Source organism: Salvelinus fontinalis, chromosome 5, assembly GCF_029448725.1.
Source record: "Salvelinus fontinalis isolate EN_2023a chromosome 5, ASM2944872v1, whole genome shotgun sequence".
Classification (NCBI taxonomy): Eukaryota; Metazoa; Chordata; class Actinopteri; order Salmoniformes; family Salmonidae; genus Salvelinus; species Salvelinus fontinalis.
The window spans coordinates 18,677,643-18,691,512 of NC_074669.1; the positions used below are offsets into that span (position 1 = coordinate 18,677,643).

Genomic DNA, 13,870 nt, shown 5'->3' on the forward strand with positions numbered 1-13,870 from the left:
CCCCACGCCACGCCACTCTCTGTTGTCATCTATGCATATAGTCACTTCAAAAACTCTACCTACATGTACCTACTACCTCAACTAACCGGTGCCACCGCACATTGACTCTGTACCAGCACCCCCCTGGATATTATGTTATTTTTTACTTGGTCTTTAAATACTTGTTACTTTTATCTCTTGTTCTTATCCATATTTTTTTGAAACTGGTTAGGGGCTCCTAAGTAAGCATTTCACTGAAAGGTGAACAAATACCTGTTGTATTCGGCGCAAGTTACTAATAAAATTTGATTTAATAGTAGTACTACATCCACTTTGAGGGAATAGTTGGCCGTCAGGATTTCCCCTCATGTCAGCATGTGTTACATGTCATTTCTACCTCACCCTCATCATGTCGTGGTTGCTGAGGGAACATGTAGTTGGTGAGGACCCTCTGCTTGGTCTCTGGATGAGCCTCGGTCTGGAGAGGGATCAGGGCCTTGGACTGCACACAGCACACATCATTAACTCTTCAAGTACCGCTGATACACAGGTATTACATCATTAGAATTTATCAGTAAATGTAAAGTAATTTCTTCCCAACAAAACAACACATAAGATCATATTTACCTGATTGTCTGATAACCAAAGAGCAGCTAGATCTTTTAGTTTTGTGAAAGTGAACGGAAGGTTTTTTAATCTGTGTAAGTGAGAAGAAGAAAAAATAGGCAGTAAGAAGGCATTTCATCTAATTGAGGACATGTTTTGTTTATTAAACTTCAAAAGGTTACTTCATTTGCGATTAAAAGTGAGAAGTGATTATGTGGAAATAATTCAGACAAGTGGCTTGAGCTCAACTTCACATCATTCTCCACAGAGTGTGTGAGAGGCACATTGTGTTCTGATGTGTTCAAGGACGCAGATCGACATATAGTCCAATGTGAAAAGCCAAGACTATTCCTCTGCCAAAGACAATCACAGCCTGCCTGCCTCTGACTGACTGACACCCACCACACAGGAAAGTTAACCAACACACAAAGGGGGAAAAGTAAGTTACCGTGGCAACACGCTGAGTGAACTTCGCTTTGACAACAGAAATCTGTCAGTGGGAGACTGTTGACGGCTACCGTAGGTAGAACGAAGCAGGGTTGGAGTGACTGGATCCTCGTTCTGAGGAAGCCTATGTGGTTGAACGCTCAGCTCTGTGGTGTGTGGTGCCGCGTGTGGACGCAGGTCTGCCTAATGGGTGCCGTGTATTTAGTGATAGTATAGTTTAATTACCTTGGATCCAGTAAATCACTGGCAGAGCAACTAAACATCTCATAAAGAGCTTAATTAGCCCGGGGGCAGGGGATGTGCTTTCTAATGTTGTGCAGCTATCTTAATGGGCCATTAGCAAAATAATAACCACTAGTTTATATAAACTCTTCAGAAGAATGTCCCATTCCACCTACGCGCTATGTAAATAAATAGACACACAAGCCTATAGTATTAAGCTGTTTCCTTATCAAGGAGAGTGTGGAACATATGGATTCACTGTGTGTGTGTGTGTGTGTGTGTGTGTGTGTGTGTGTGTGTGTGTGTGTGTGTGTGTGTGTGTGTGTGTGTGTGTGTGTGTGTGTGTGTGTGTGTGTGTGTGTGTGTGTGTGTGTGTGTGTGTGTGTGTGTGTGTGTGGTAACCAATAATAACCTATTGTCGCTTAAATTGAGAACATGTAGCTTGGTCATCTGCCCAATCTCGTCAGGTAGAAACTCCAGCTTATTGGAGCGCAACGACATGACTGTCACATTCTTACAGTTCCCAATCTGCAACAAAAGAGAGCCAAGCATACATTTCAATGACCAATTTCCATCTTCCATGCACCAAACCATATCAATTACAGAAATACATGCATTGCGTGTGTGTACAGTGGGGTCTGGAATTATTGGTTCCCCTGATAAAGATGAGCAAAAAAGAACGTGTAAAATAAATAATACACATAATGAGATGCACTATATATATACACAAAAGTATGTGGACACTCCTTCAAATTAGTGCATTTGGCTATTTCAGCCACACCCGTTGCTGACAGGTGTATAAAATCGAGTACGCCGCCATTGGACTTTGGAGCAGTGGAAACGCTTAACCATCTGGCAGTCCGTTGGACGAATCTGGGTTTGGCGGATGACAGGAGAACACTACCTGTCCCAATGCAGAGTGCCAACTGTAAAGTTTGGTGGAGGAGGAATAATGGTCTGGGGCTGTTTTTCATGGTTCGGGCTAGGCCCCTTAGTTCCAATGAAGGGAAATCTTAACGCTACAGCATACATTGACATTCTAAACAATTCTGTGCTTCCAACTTTTTGGCAACAGTTTGGGGAAGGCCCTTTCCTGTTTCAGCATGACAATGCCCCCCTGCACAAAGCAAGGTTGGTGTGGAAGAACTTGACTGGCCTGCACAGAGCCCTGACCTCAAACCCATCGAACACCTTTGGGGTGAATTGGAAAGCCCGACTTCAAGCCAGACCTAATCGCCCAACATCAATGGTCGACCTCACTAATGCTCTTGTGGCTGAATGGAAGTCCCCGCAGTAATGTTCCAACATCTAGTGGAAAGCCTTCCCAGAAGAGTGAAGGCTGTTATAGCAGCTAAGGGGGGACCAACTCCATATTAATGCCCATGATTTTGGAATGAGATGTTCGACGAGCAGGTGTCCACATACTTTTGGTCATGTAGTATATATTGTATGCTCAAAAAATATATATAAAAATTATATTTGTTTTATACTAATACAATCGCTCTTGGTAAAGTTCATGATGCCATTGACCTTAACAAGGACCCCATGACCAGTGGTAACAAAATAGCCTCATAACATCAAATATCCACCACCATATTTTACAGTACGGATGAGGTATGTTCTGCATATGCATTGTTCTTTCGAAGGCCAAACCCACCATTGGTGTGTCTGGCAAAAGAGCTCATGTCATCGGACCTGTTTTGCTCATCTTTATCAAGGGATTGAATCATTCCCAACCCCACTGTATGTGTATGTGTGTATAGGATCAGTGTGAGGTTATTGGTGTGGGACAGACAGACGTACCTCCCTGGGTAGTTCAACAAGGAAGTTCTCATCAGCAGAAAACGTGCGGAGGTTATGCAGGTAGCCAATGGTTGGGGGCAGGGACTCCAATTCATTACAGCTGCAGTCAAACTCCTCTAAAAGCGATAAACTGGGTAGAGATAGAGAGAGGAGAAAGAGTCCCTTAAGAATCCTTCGTGCCACAGCTACTTTCACTTGGTTAGTTATTGGTGTAAGAGCAACAAATTAATAGACGCAACATAACCAACACACTATCTACAATAATACAGGCAAAACAACCACAATTCTGCATAGATACTCTACTTCACATGTCTTTGATGTACCATGTTAATATTTGCATATAATTTTGTTAAGAACCTACAAAGCACAGACCTACATCATTCGTCTGCTAAAAATGTGCTGTGAATTTTTGAAGTGGAACATTTAGATATATCATAATGATACAAATATTATTTCACTCAAACACTGAGGAAAAGCCACCGGTAGATTCATTTCAGCCACAGGTTGCATTATTTGTTGTTGACAGATGGAGTCTCAGATGTTTGATCCCTCCTTGGTGTCCATGGAAACAAATAATAATTGGGTTCCCTTTAAGACTAGATGCATCTAAGACATGTACAAGCTACAGAGGTGAAAATGGTCAATCAAGTGGATTCGTGAGAATCATGACAATATTCAAAAACCATGACTTGATAGAATGAGATATTCCTCTAAAAGACAAACTAAAATTTAAAAAAACTGATTTGAACATAAACTGTATTAATCCCACGAGGGGAAATGAATCCTTGATTTTGCTGACTCCCTTTCACTATCAGTATCTGGTGGTGCAGCATCTCGTTTCAATCAGAATATAATCAACAGTATGCTTTTAAAAATATATATTGAATAGTATTCTCCAATTGAACTTCATGAATGACAAACTTCACTCTATATCTTATACTCTAAAGCCACAGTGTTTATTGAGTCAAATGCCCTTGCCTCTGTCACATTTGAAAGGACAATGGATTTGTAAGCAAAATCAACAACTGTCCAGCTTTAAAATGACCTCCCACAGCCTCCAACAATTCTAAATTCAAGCTCCAACAGAGCGTATAGTGTACAATGTCAGTGTATATGACCAGGAGAGGACGAGGGGAAGAGTTGCCTCCCCTCACTGGACAGAGTTCATTTGTATTTATTGTACACACAGCAGAGTCATTAGCTCAACATTTGTCCCAGCTGGCCTCCCATATGCAGGACTTTCACTGGATCCCCTTCCCCGGCTGGAACATCCAGTACAGACAGGGAATGTTAAGGTGAGCACTTGCCTGAATAAACATGCTGTGGCGAGGAGGAACATGTACAGGAGACAGTGATTCGCGGTTTACTTACCCTAATTTGGCGCGTCCACTAAGTGGCCCATTTTAGATGCATGTGAAATAACCACAACACACAAAACCGACCAATGACAAACCAAGAAAAAAAGGTGCACTAAAAACAGTATCACAGGCTTGGGGATAAGGATGAACATGACATGATGAGCTGTAAGTTGGTGACCCCTGACCTATTAGATCACAGTCTCAATGACAGGGCATGTTCAGAGTTGACCCACAGAATTTCCTCTGACTCATTATATTTTCCAGATTAAACTTTTGATATAACATATACAGCATATCATTAAAACAAATATATTAGGCCGGCTGTTGAAACTGCAATACTGGCACAGAGTCAACTCCTCTCAGACAGCCATATTCCACAACAAATGAATGGCACACACCCAAAATGTCAGTGCACATTTTGGAACAATGGCAAGCCGGAGGGGGGAAGAAAGAGAGAAAGAGAAAAAGAGAGAGAAAAAGAGAAAGAGAGAGATGGATAGATCTATCCATCTATCTCCTCTCAGTGCCGCCAACTGAGACACAATGTACTGCATCACTCTACTTGGTGTGAACAGTGATGGAACCAATCAGCGTTAGTCAATGTGAGGTGAGAAGGAGCAGCAAGGAGAAGGTGCCAGACTCAGCAGAGTTTCAGAACCCTTCTATCCACAGGCCGTGTTGAATACAGCTCAGCTCAGCAGCAAACCAGCGGCGGCGAAGACGAGATTCAACGTGTCAACTGGTTTTACCATCAAAATTGCTGTCTCTGACGCCTTTTCATTTGGTTATGCAATAGATGCCCTAAAATTGACTGCCATTCAGTTTCATGATAGATATTAACTAATAAAGACTTGGAATGTAGTTTAGCTTGTGGCGTAATAATTTCAAAACATTTTATTCGACTTGAGTGGAGTTCTGGGATTGCAATCTAAGAAGTGTATGTAAACAAAATAGTGCAATCGGTTTCATAATCGGTCTCATAAGGTACTCACCTTCCAATGGTGTTAGGCAGTGAGGTGAGCTGGTTGTCATCCACTTTTAATGTTGTGAGTTTTTTCAACATTCCTGCAATAGAGACAAACACTCATTTGATTATTTAAAAAAAGGAACAAACAAAAAGAAAAAGCGAAGAACACAGTTAAAAGGAATTATTCAAACCCATTGCCAACATAATCCTCTTACCATTTCATTAATTTACAGACAGGAAATTATTAAAAAACTTACTGAGTACAAAATAACTTCATAGTTTGTGTAAATTAAATCCCAGGATTCAAACAAATAAATGTTTCACTCCAAATACAAAGGACATTTTAATGACGCAAGCCATTTGATTGTTAATGACAAAACAACTCAGGGAAATGCACTCTCAGATAACAACCTCCGAGAGGAGCCACCATGATGAATGCAGTCATTACAGAATTAATCATCCTCTCTCCGCCTTCTTTCCTAATCATCCTTTCTTGATCCATTCTCTATTCTCTTTAACCAGGAGATACCATTTGTTGCAGACGGAGGAGAGCTGAGACAATCTAACCAGGAGATACCATTTGTTGCAGACGGAGGAGAGCTGAGACAATCTAACCAGGAGATACCATTTGTTGCAGACGGAGGAGAGCTGAGACAATCTAACCAGGAGATACCATTTGTTGCAGACGGAGGAGAGCTGAGACAATCTAACCAGGAGATACCATTTGTTGCAGACGGAGGAGAGCTGAGACAATCTAACCAGGAGATACCATTTGTTGCAGACGGAGGAGAGCTGAGACAATCTAACCAGGAGATACCATTTGTTGCAGACGGAGGAGAGCTGAGACAATCTAACCAGGAGATACCATTTGTTGCAGACGGAGGAGAGCTGAGACAATCTAACCAGGAGATACCATTTGTTGCAGACGGAGGAGAGCTGAGACAATCTAACCAGGAGATACCATTTGTTGCAGACGGAGGAGAGCTGAGACAATCTAACCAGGAGATACCATTTGTTGCAGACGGAGGAGAGCTGAGACAATCTAATAAGGAGACGCTATTGTTGCAGAGGGAAGAGAACAGAGATGTTCTATGGCCTCACCTATGGTGTCAGGCAGATGCTGCAGCATGTTGGAGGAGAGCAGGAGGTCCTCCAGGGACTCACAGCCAGAGATGTCAGTGTCCAGGCTTTCAATCCTGTTTTTAGCCAGGTCCAGGTAGCGCAGATGCCTCAGCTTCCCTATACACTTCAGCAGCAGGGGAGGGAGATACATGGAGCGATGGATGTTAGAGGGGGTGGGAGAGAGAGAAAAAGGGAGAGAAAGAGAGAGAGAGACAAAGTGAGTGAGTGAGAAAGAGGGAGACAGAGCAAAAAAGCAGGGGTTTGAGAGACAAAGCGATGGATGTTAGGGGGGGTGGGGGGGGAGAGAGGGAGAGAGAGAAGAGAGCAGGGGTTTGAGAGACAAAGCGATGGATGTTAGAGGGGGTGGGAGAGAGAGAAAAAGGGAGAGAAAGAGAGAGAGAGACAAAGTGAGTGAGTGAGAAAGAGGGAGACAGAGCAAAAAAGCAGGGGTTTGAGAGACAAAGCGATGGATGTTAGGGGGGGTGGGGGGGGAGAGAGGGAGAGAGAGAAGAGAGCAGGGGTTTGAGAGACAAAGCGATGGATGTTAGAGGGGGTGGGGGGGAGAGAGGGAGAGAGAGAAGAGAGCAGGGGTTTGAGAGACAAAGCGATGGATGTTAGAGGGGGTGGGGGGGAGAGAGGGAGAAAGAGAAGAGAGCAGGGGTTTGAGAGACAAAGCGATGGATGTTAGAGGGGGTGGGGGGGAAGAGAGAGAGAGAGAGAGAAGAGAGCAGGGGTTTGAGAGACAAATCGATGGATGTTAGAGGGGGTGGGGGGGAAGAGAGAGAGAGAGAGAGAAGAGAGCAGGGGTTTGAGAGACAAAGCGATGGATGTTAGAGGGGGTGGGGGGGAAGAGAGAGAGAGAGAGAGAAGAGAGCAGGGGTTTGAGAGACATGGACAGATTGATGTTAGAGGGGGTGGGAGACAGAGAGAGAGAGACAGAGCAAAGAAAATAGGAGTTTGAGGGAACTTTTTTCAAAGGTTGCCCTATGGTGGTGCATCACTAACCCCCATGCACTGACCCACATTAACTAACTAGCGCATCACTGCCCATACACAGACTTCATCAGGGCAAGTGACAAATTTTACATTTACATTTAAGTCATTTAGCAGACGCTCTTATCCAGAGCGACTTACAAGTACATACATTCACACCTTTTTGTACTGGCCCCCCGTGGGAAACGAACCCACAACCCTGGCGTTGCAAGCGCCATGCTCTACCAACTGAGCTACACGGGACTGGGGGGGAAGACACAGACAGATAATGACACAAATGACACAGACAGATAATGGAGGTGTAGGCCTACCCCAGGTATTGTCTGCAGTGAGTTGTTGTCCATCCACAGCTCCTTTAGGTTATGGATCTGCTCCAGGACTTCAGGCTGAAACACCAAACACACACACATTACGTCTGTGTCTAGAAAAACCAGCGCAGGGGGGCTGGACAGTACAAAATATCCCAGAAACTAGGGCAGAGAGATAAGAAAGCACTGGCCATTTTGTCTCATGTGCAGGCTTGCGAGTGGTATGTAGTTTTAAGTAAAGGAAATGCGGTTTTAACACCAATCAATATAAGTGAATAATCTCATGCCACAATACCAATAGGCAAAATTACTAAACAAAGTAGGCATGTCAACGATGGCATTTGCACAATGAGTGGTGCAAAGTCACTCCTCCAGATGTATTCTAGAATTATCTCACGTTCCGTATTCTATAATGGAAACGGTGTGTTTGAATCTCTGCACGGGCCCCAGAGTGGGGTAATGAACGTATAGAGTACTGTGAGTGATTGTGTTCGATACAGACGTGTGGAGAGGCCTAGCCAGACTGTGTGTGACTATCAGGACTAAAGGCTCTACCTGACTATGTGAAATCACTCCATTAGACCAGCCTGGGAGACTAGGTGACAGACCTCACAGTCCTTCATGCTGCCCTAATCAATTCCAATCTCTCTCATGTATTTCTTTTCGCAGCATGGTGTGGCTTTACTCAGTGGCGTAGCACAGTTTACCGGGGCCCCCGCAAGGTTCGAGCAAGGACGGACCTTTTTTTTGGTCTATAACATTTTTATGCCATGGGGCGTGGAGAAAAATGTGAAGTTTTATAGCTAATCTCTTGCTATTTTACACATTTTGCCATGACGCTGAGAGAAAATGTTGCTGTTTAAGAGCTAATTTCCTGCGATTATATAGATATTGCCATGAGGCTAACAGAAAGATCATCAGCTTAAAGCAAATGTACTGTATTGGCCTATGACGTATTCATATGCTATCTGGGGGGCTGGGGGTATGCTACGCCTGTGGTTTTACTGGCAATCGATAAGGACTCCAAATGGTATTCTGGAATATTCTCTATTTTGAGTATTTTTGAGTATTATTTATTCTCACAGTTGTGAGGGTAGCTACAGCACCTTGTGTATTCACTAAAAAGTTGTGATGTTTTATTAAGTTTGGAAAGGGCATGCTCCTAAAAAAACTGGATGTGCTTGCTTCAGTTACATAATTTGTGATAGAAGTTGATAGAATGTCAGGATGGAATCAGGCAAAACACAACAACAACAGAAACAGGAGGTACACAACCACTTCCCAAAACAATATTGAAATTCCTACAGTATCAACAGAGCCTTTACAACATAGCCATCTAAAATAAAACTGATGCCATGCAAATTCTATTAACTACTGAACCAGAAATTGTTAGTAAACTTCAAACAAAAACTAATTAAGTTTCCTTCCCACCAAGGGTATAAACAAGGTTGACTGGCATTGGGTAATGGAAGAGCTGCTAAAAACTCTCTCTGTAGTTTCTACCTTCCCTCTACCTTCCCAAAACATCACACAAAATCTCCAAATCCCCATTACACTCATGAAGTGTTGAGTGTAATATGAGTCACTACTCGCAATCTACAGTACAGTAGCGCTGGAGTCAGTACAGTAGCACCACACTGTTTTGCTTGTAAGTTTTAATGAGAAACAAAGAAAGGGGTTTGGTTGGCACCTTGTCCATATCTCCGGATAGAGATGAAACACTTGGTTAGTGCTCGGTGCCATGGAGCTTCCTGTGCAGAGGCATGTCTTCTTGTCCATCTTTGAAGCTCCGCGATGTAATTGCTGATGCCATCTACTGCTCTGCTCTCTACACTGGCCCTCTGAGCAGCAGCACCCCCCCCCCCCCCCAAACCTCTCTACCTTCCCCAGGCAGGGACTAATTAGGAAACTTTCCTCACAGTAGTCCCTGAATCACCCTCTATCATCACAGTGACACACACCTCAGCATCTGTTCTTGGCTCAGCTGGACCCACATGTGCTGAGGTCATCACCTCTGATGTTGCACTTCCCTGTAGTTCTGTCAGTGGCAGACATTTTTACATCTGCATCTTCTGCTTTGCATGTGCTTAGCCTAGAGTAAGACAGACAACGTTTTCAGTCTCATTCATATCAATGAGCTGCTTGTGCTGAATGTCTTCTTATGTCAAAAAATCAAAAGGTCTTCTGAATCCTGGTCTTATACATGTAAATGTTTGCAGTTTAGTAAAACTGAGTATTAATATACAGCTTCTCAGCTGAAGACTGATTGCCACTAAAATAAGGCATGAGCTTAAATCAGTTGGAGAGAGCTTTCATAGAGCCTCTGGTCCAGTCAGCCTCTTAGAAGCTCTTTTGACTGAAAGCTGTCTCCCTCCACAAAACAATACCAGTAAACCAGGGTGGATAAAGTCCATTCATTATCAGGGCTGAAAAACACTTACACATCTAAGATTCACCAGAAAAACCATCAGCTGAAGAAAATGCATCAGGCATGTTGGCACAAAGTATAGGGTAGACAAGGAAACAACAACAGCTTAAGGAATGTGAGAAAATGCACTCTTTTCCCTGGGCTTCAAAATCACCAGGCAATAAAGCTACACTAGAGGGTTCTATCTGAGGGGAATTAAGATGGCAATTGGTAATGTTGCTCACACTATCAGCAAAAATCAACAGGAGTCCTTGAATGGGGATGAGGTAGAGCAGTGGTTCCCAACCAGAGGCACTAGGACCCCAGGGGTACTGGGCCTATCCACCAGGGGTACTTGAGAAGACTCATGAGACCATAGGCCTACTGGTTAAATGCACATGAGGGGGTACTTCAGGCAGAGCAAAAATCAGTTGGTGGTAGAATAACTGAAAAGGGATGGGAACCACTGAGAGAATGAGATAGGTCATAAGTAGAGGGAGAAATGCTTGTATTTAAGTAGGGCACAGATTGGGAGTTCAGACTATTGTATGAGAAAGAATAGGAAAACATTGGAGTCATTCTGAGCTGAGTATTTGTGCCGGTCTGTCTTTCCCCTTGAGTGAGGAGGCGGCAGGTGCTGCTGTGTGCATGACAGAGGGCTCTGTGGAGGCAGCCCGGGCCTCACACTAACAGCACGTTTACAAATGCACAATTAAGGCATCAGTGGGACCTGTGGCACAGAGCATGTCATGCATGGCTTCAGCCAGCAGCTCTCCCCAGGGCTCCCCAGTCCTCAGCCCCAGTCCCAGCACAGTGTGAGATCTTGTTAACCAGGGATGACTTGGAGACGTTACGTTACACCCTTGAAAAGCCTCCCTCCCTCCCTGAGCATTCTGCATCTTCACACTTCATATCGCCCCCTTCCAGATATCCCATGGATTGTTGGTCAATGACCATGCAGCATTTTGATCAAACCTTGCCCTCACAGTACCTCTCTAGTGTATCATCAATTTCCCATTCTGAGAACCTGGGAATAGTATGACTGTTCGTATCTCCCTCCTCTGTTCTATTACTCTGCTCTAATCTTGAGGTGTATACTACAATGCAGGATCAATGAGTTAGCCAGCTAACTGGCCTAAATATTCTGCAATCATGTTTACATTGTTTCGAAAGATAAGGTTGAAATGAGCATGGTCTCTTTGACTCAACTTCCAAAAACACATATCTAGGTTTAGCTTTCTTAATGAACCAGGAAATCAATAGTCATTTCTGGTTGTTTATCAAAGTTAACTGGCTAACTCATTGATCCTGCTTCCGGACCACTAATCAGTGAGATAAATACACAGAACACGGTCCAGAGAACAGCCAATAGGATGAAAAGGGAGGGTTAAAAGAAAGGTAAACTAGTCAAATCACTAGCTAAAAAAAACACAAATCATGGCTTGGTTTGGTTTCAGACTCAATGTTTTCTCCAGACTCTGTGGTCATTTACCGCTTACAGACCAGGCGATTGATTTAGACAACCACTAAATTAATGTGACATGGCCAGCATCAAGCACAGTGCAGGGGGATAGGGCTGGATTGTTTGATAAATTCCCTGCCATTGTTTACTCCAGCTCCAACAGCCAATTAAAATGTGCTCGGTGGTGGGTGTCCTGATGTGCCAAGTCGTGCACATTTGAGCTACCCTAGTAAATAATGCATCAAGTGTACACACACACACACACATACCTGCCTGCCTGCACACCCACCACCCACCCACAGGCACGCACTCACGCACACACAAATGCCTGTCCACGCAAACACGCACACACACAGCGGGCGGGGGAGCAATGCTGGAGACCTAATGAGGGTGCAGAGCAGATTGGGGGGGTCCTGCTCTGGCTTGTCCCCCAGGTCTTCTGGGCCATGGATGCCTGTGTGGTGAAAGCTGCTGTCCATGTGACTGGCGTCTTCAAACAGCCTCTTTTCTTACCAGTTCAGTGAATTCATTGCTTCCCAAGTCTAATCGCTCCAGCTGTGACAGTCTGTGTATTGACCTGCAGCAAACAAGAGGGAAGAGCCTCAGATTTTGGCATAGAAACAAAGTCCCCATTTAGAAAGGCCAATCACCAGCAATACTCCCTCCAAACCAGGCTTCCTGCAACTCTGCCATCCCAGAGGGGTATGGCATGCTAGCCAGACATCCCCACACATTCACATAATATTCACTGCACATTTAAACAGCTCAAATCAAAACAAAGCAGTTAGTTAGTTAATGATTAATATAACATGAAACGGCTTTCTCCATTGCACCAGGCAACACCTCAAATTAGACTCGTTCATACATGCAATGTAATGTACACAATGTCAGCCGGGGAGAGCAATGTCAGCCGGGGAGAGCAATGTCAGAATGATTCAATCTAAGATGTTTTGCACTGCATTACTAGCTTATTGGCTTGGTATTGCAGAGGACCTTTGTCTTGAGTGGTGAATAGTGAGAGTCCATTGGTCAAATCACTAAAGCAGATACTGCTGTTTTATGTCATGATATAGAGCAGCTGGCCCACATAGCAATTAGTCAATTCCAATAATGATGTGAGAACAAACAGATCAGAACCCTCATGGCAGAATGTCTCCCCATCCTTCATAACATATCAAAGCCTATGTGTTATCTATACCCTTCTTCTAGGATACACTTCCCCTCCAATGACTCAACGGTAACATGATAAACTCATTCATTGAATGAGGACATTAAACTTATCGTCAAGGGGAAACACGTTTCAGTTGGTTTACACAGATGAACAAACATCCCTTGCTGTGCCACAGCCGAGGTGGAAGAGGAGGAGTTTAACTTCATTCAACTTTGTTTCTCGTGTGGGGGATAAGTTTATTGGTCATGTTTGGATAAAAATAGTTTTCAATCAGGACACCTGAGGGAGTCAGCATGCACCAACTAATGTGAGCAGTGTGTGTGTCTGTCTCTGGGGCTTGCAGCTCAGCACTCTCCACTATGATAAATCGTAACATCATTGGCTGCGCTCCACTGGCTACACTGTACACACACGTTCCAACATGGGGCCTTCTTCACATTTCATTTAGACATCAAATAACAAGGCCTGAGCAACAGGGACTGGCCACAGCACAGCACAGTTCCCCTCTGACACATGCTACCCGTCGCACAGAGAGAGACAGATGGCTTTTGCTTTAGAAGCTGCTATTTACCATGATCTCACACTAATCTGCCCATTAGAATTCCAGCCTGGAATGTTACTCAGGCTATTTGGCCACCCGGAGGTGTATATTTCTATTTGTACTTATTATGGATCCCAAGGCAGCAGCTACTATTCCTGGGGTCCAGCAAAGTTAAGGCAGTTATACAATTTTAAAAACATAACACATTCACAACACATGAAGTGTGCCCTCAGGCCACTGCTCTACTACCACATATCTACAACATAAAAGCCATGTGTGTGTATAGCTTGTATGTTATCGTGGTATGCATGTGTCTGTGCTTGTGTCTCTTCACAGTCCCGCTGTTCCATAAGGTGTATTTTTATCTGTTTTTTAAATGTCATTTTACTGCTTGCATGCGTTACTTGATGTGGAATAGAGTTCCATGTAGCCATGGCTGTATGCAGTACTGTGCGCCTCCCATAGTCTTCTTGACTGTGAAGAG

General features: G+C 43.9%; 1 protein-coding gene across 22 annotated transcripts in view; it reads right to left on the reverse strand.

The window, feature by feature from the left end:
- Nucleotides 1-13,870, reverse strand: part of LOC129855255 (leucine-rich repeat-containing protein 7-like) — a 222,806-nt gene that overhangs the window by 52,035 nt on the left and 156,901 nt on the right. For 17 of the 22 annotated variants that reach the window (XM_055922696.1, XM_055922697.1, XM_055922699.1 and 14 more), the window contains 9 exons: nucleotides 12,188-12,251; nucleotides 7,809-7,883; nucleotides 6,484-6,628; nucleotides 5,408-5,480; nucleotides 4,429-4,446; nucleotides 3,058-3,187; nucleotides 1,667-1,782; nucleotides 607-676; nucleotides 382-481 (listed from right to left, as the gene is read on the reverse strand). In XM_055922696.1, coding sequence (XP_055778671.1) covers nucleotides 382-481; nucleotides 607-676; nucleotides 1,667-1,782; nucleotides 3,058-3,187; nucleotides 4,429-4,446; nucleotides 5,408-5,480; nucleotides 6,484-6,628; nucleotides 7,809-7,883; nucleotides 12,188-12,251 — 791 coding nt within the window. Of the gene's footprint in view, nucleotides 1-381; nucleotides 482-606; nucleotides 677-1,666; nucleotides 1,783-3,057; nucleotides 3,188-4,428; nucleotides 4,447-5,407; nucleotides 5,481-6,483; nucleotides 6,629-7,808; nucleotides 7,884-12,187; nucleotides 12,252-13,870 lie in introns of those variants that run through there. The other 5 variants (XM_055922695.1, XM_055922714.1, XM_055922713.1 and 2 more) reach the window with 2 other exon arrangements.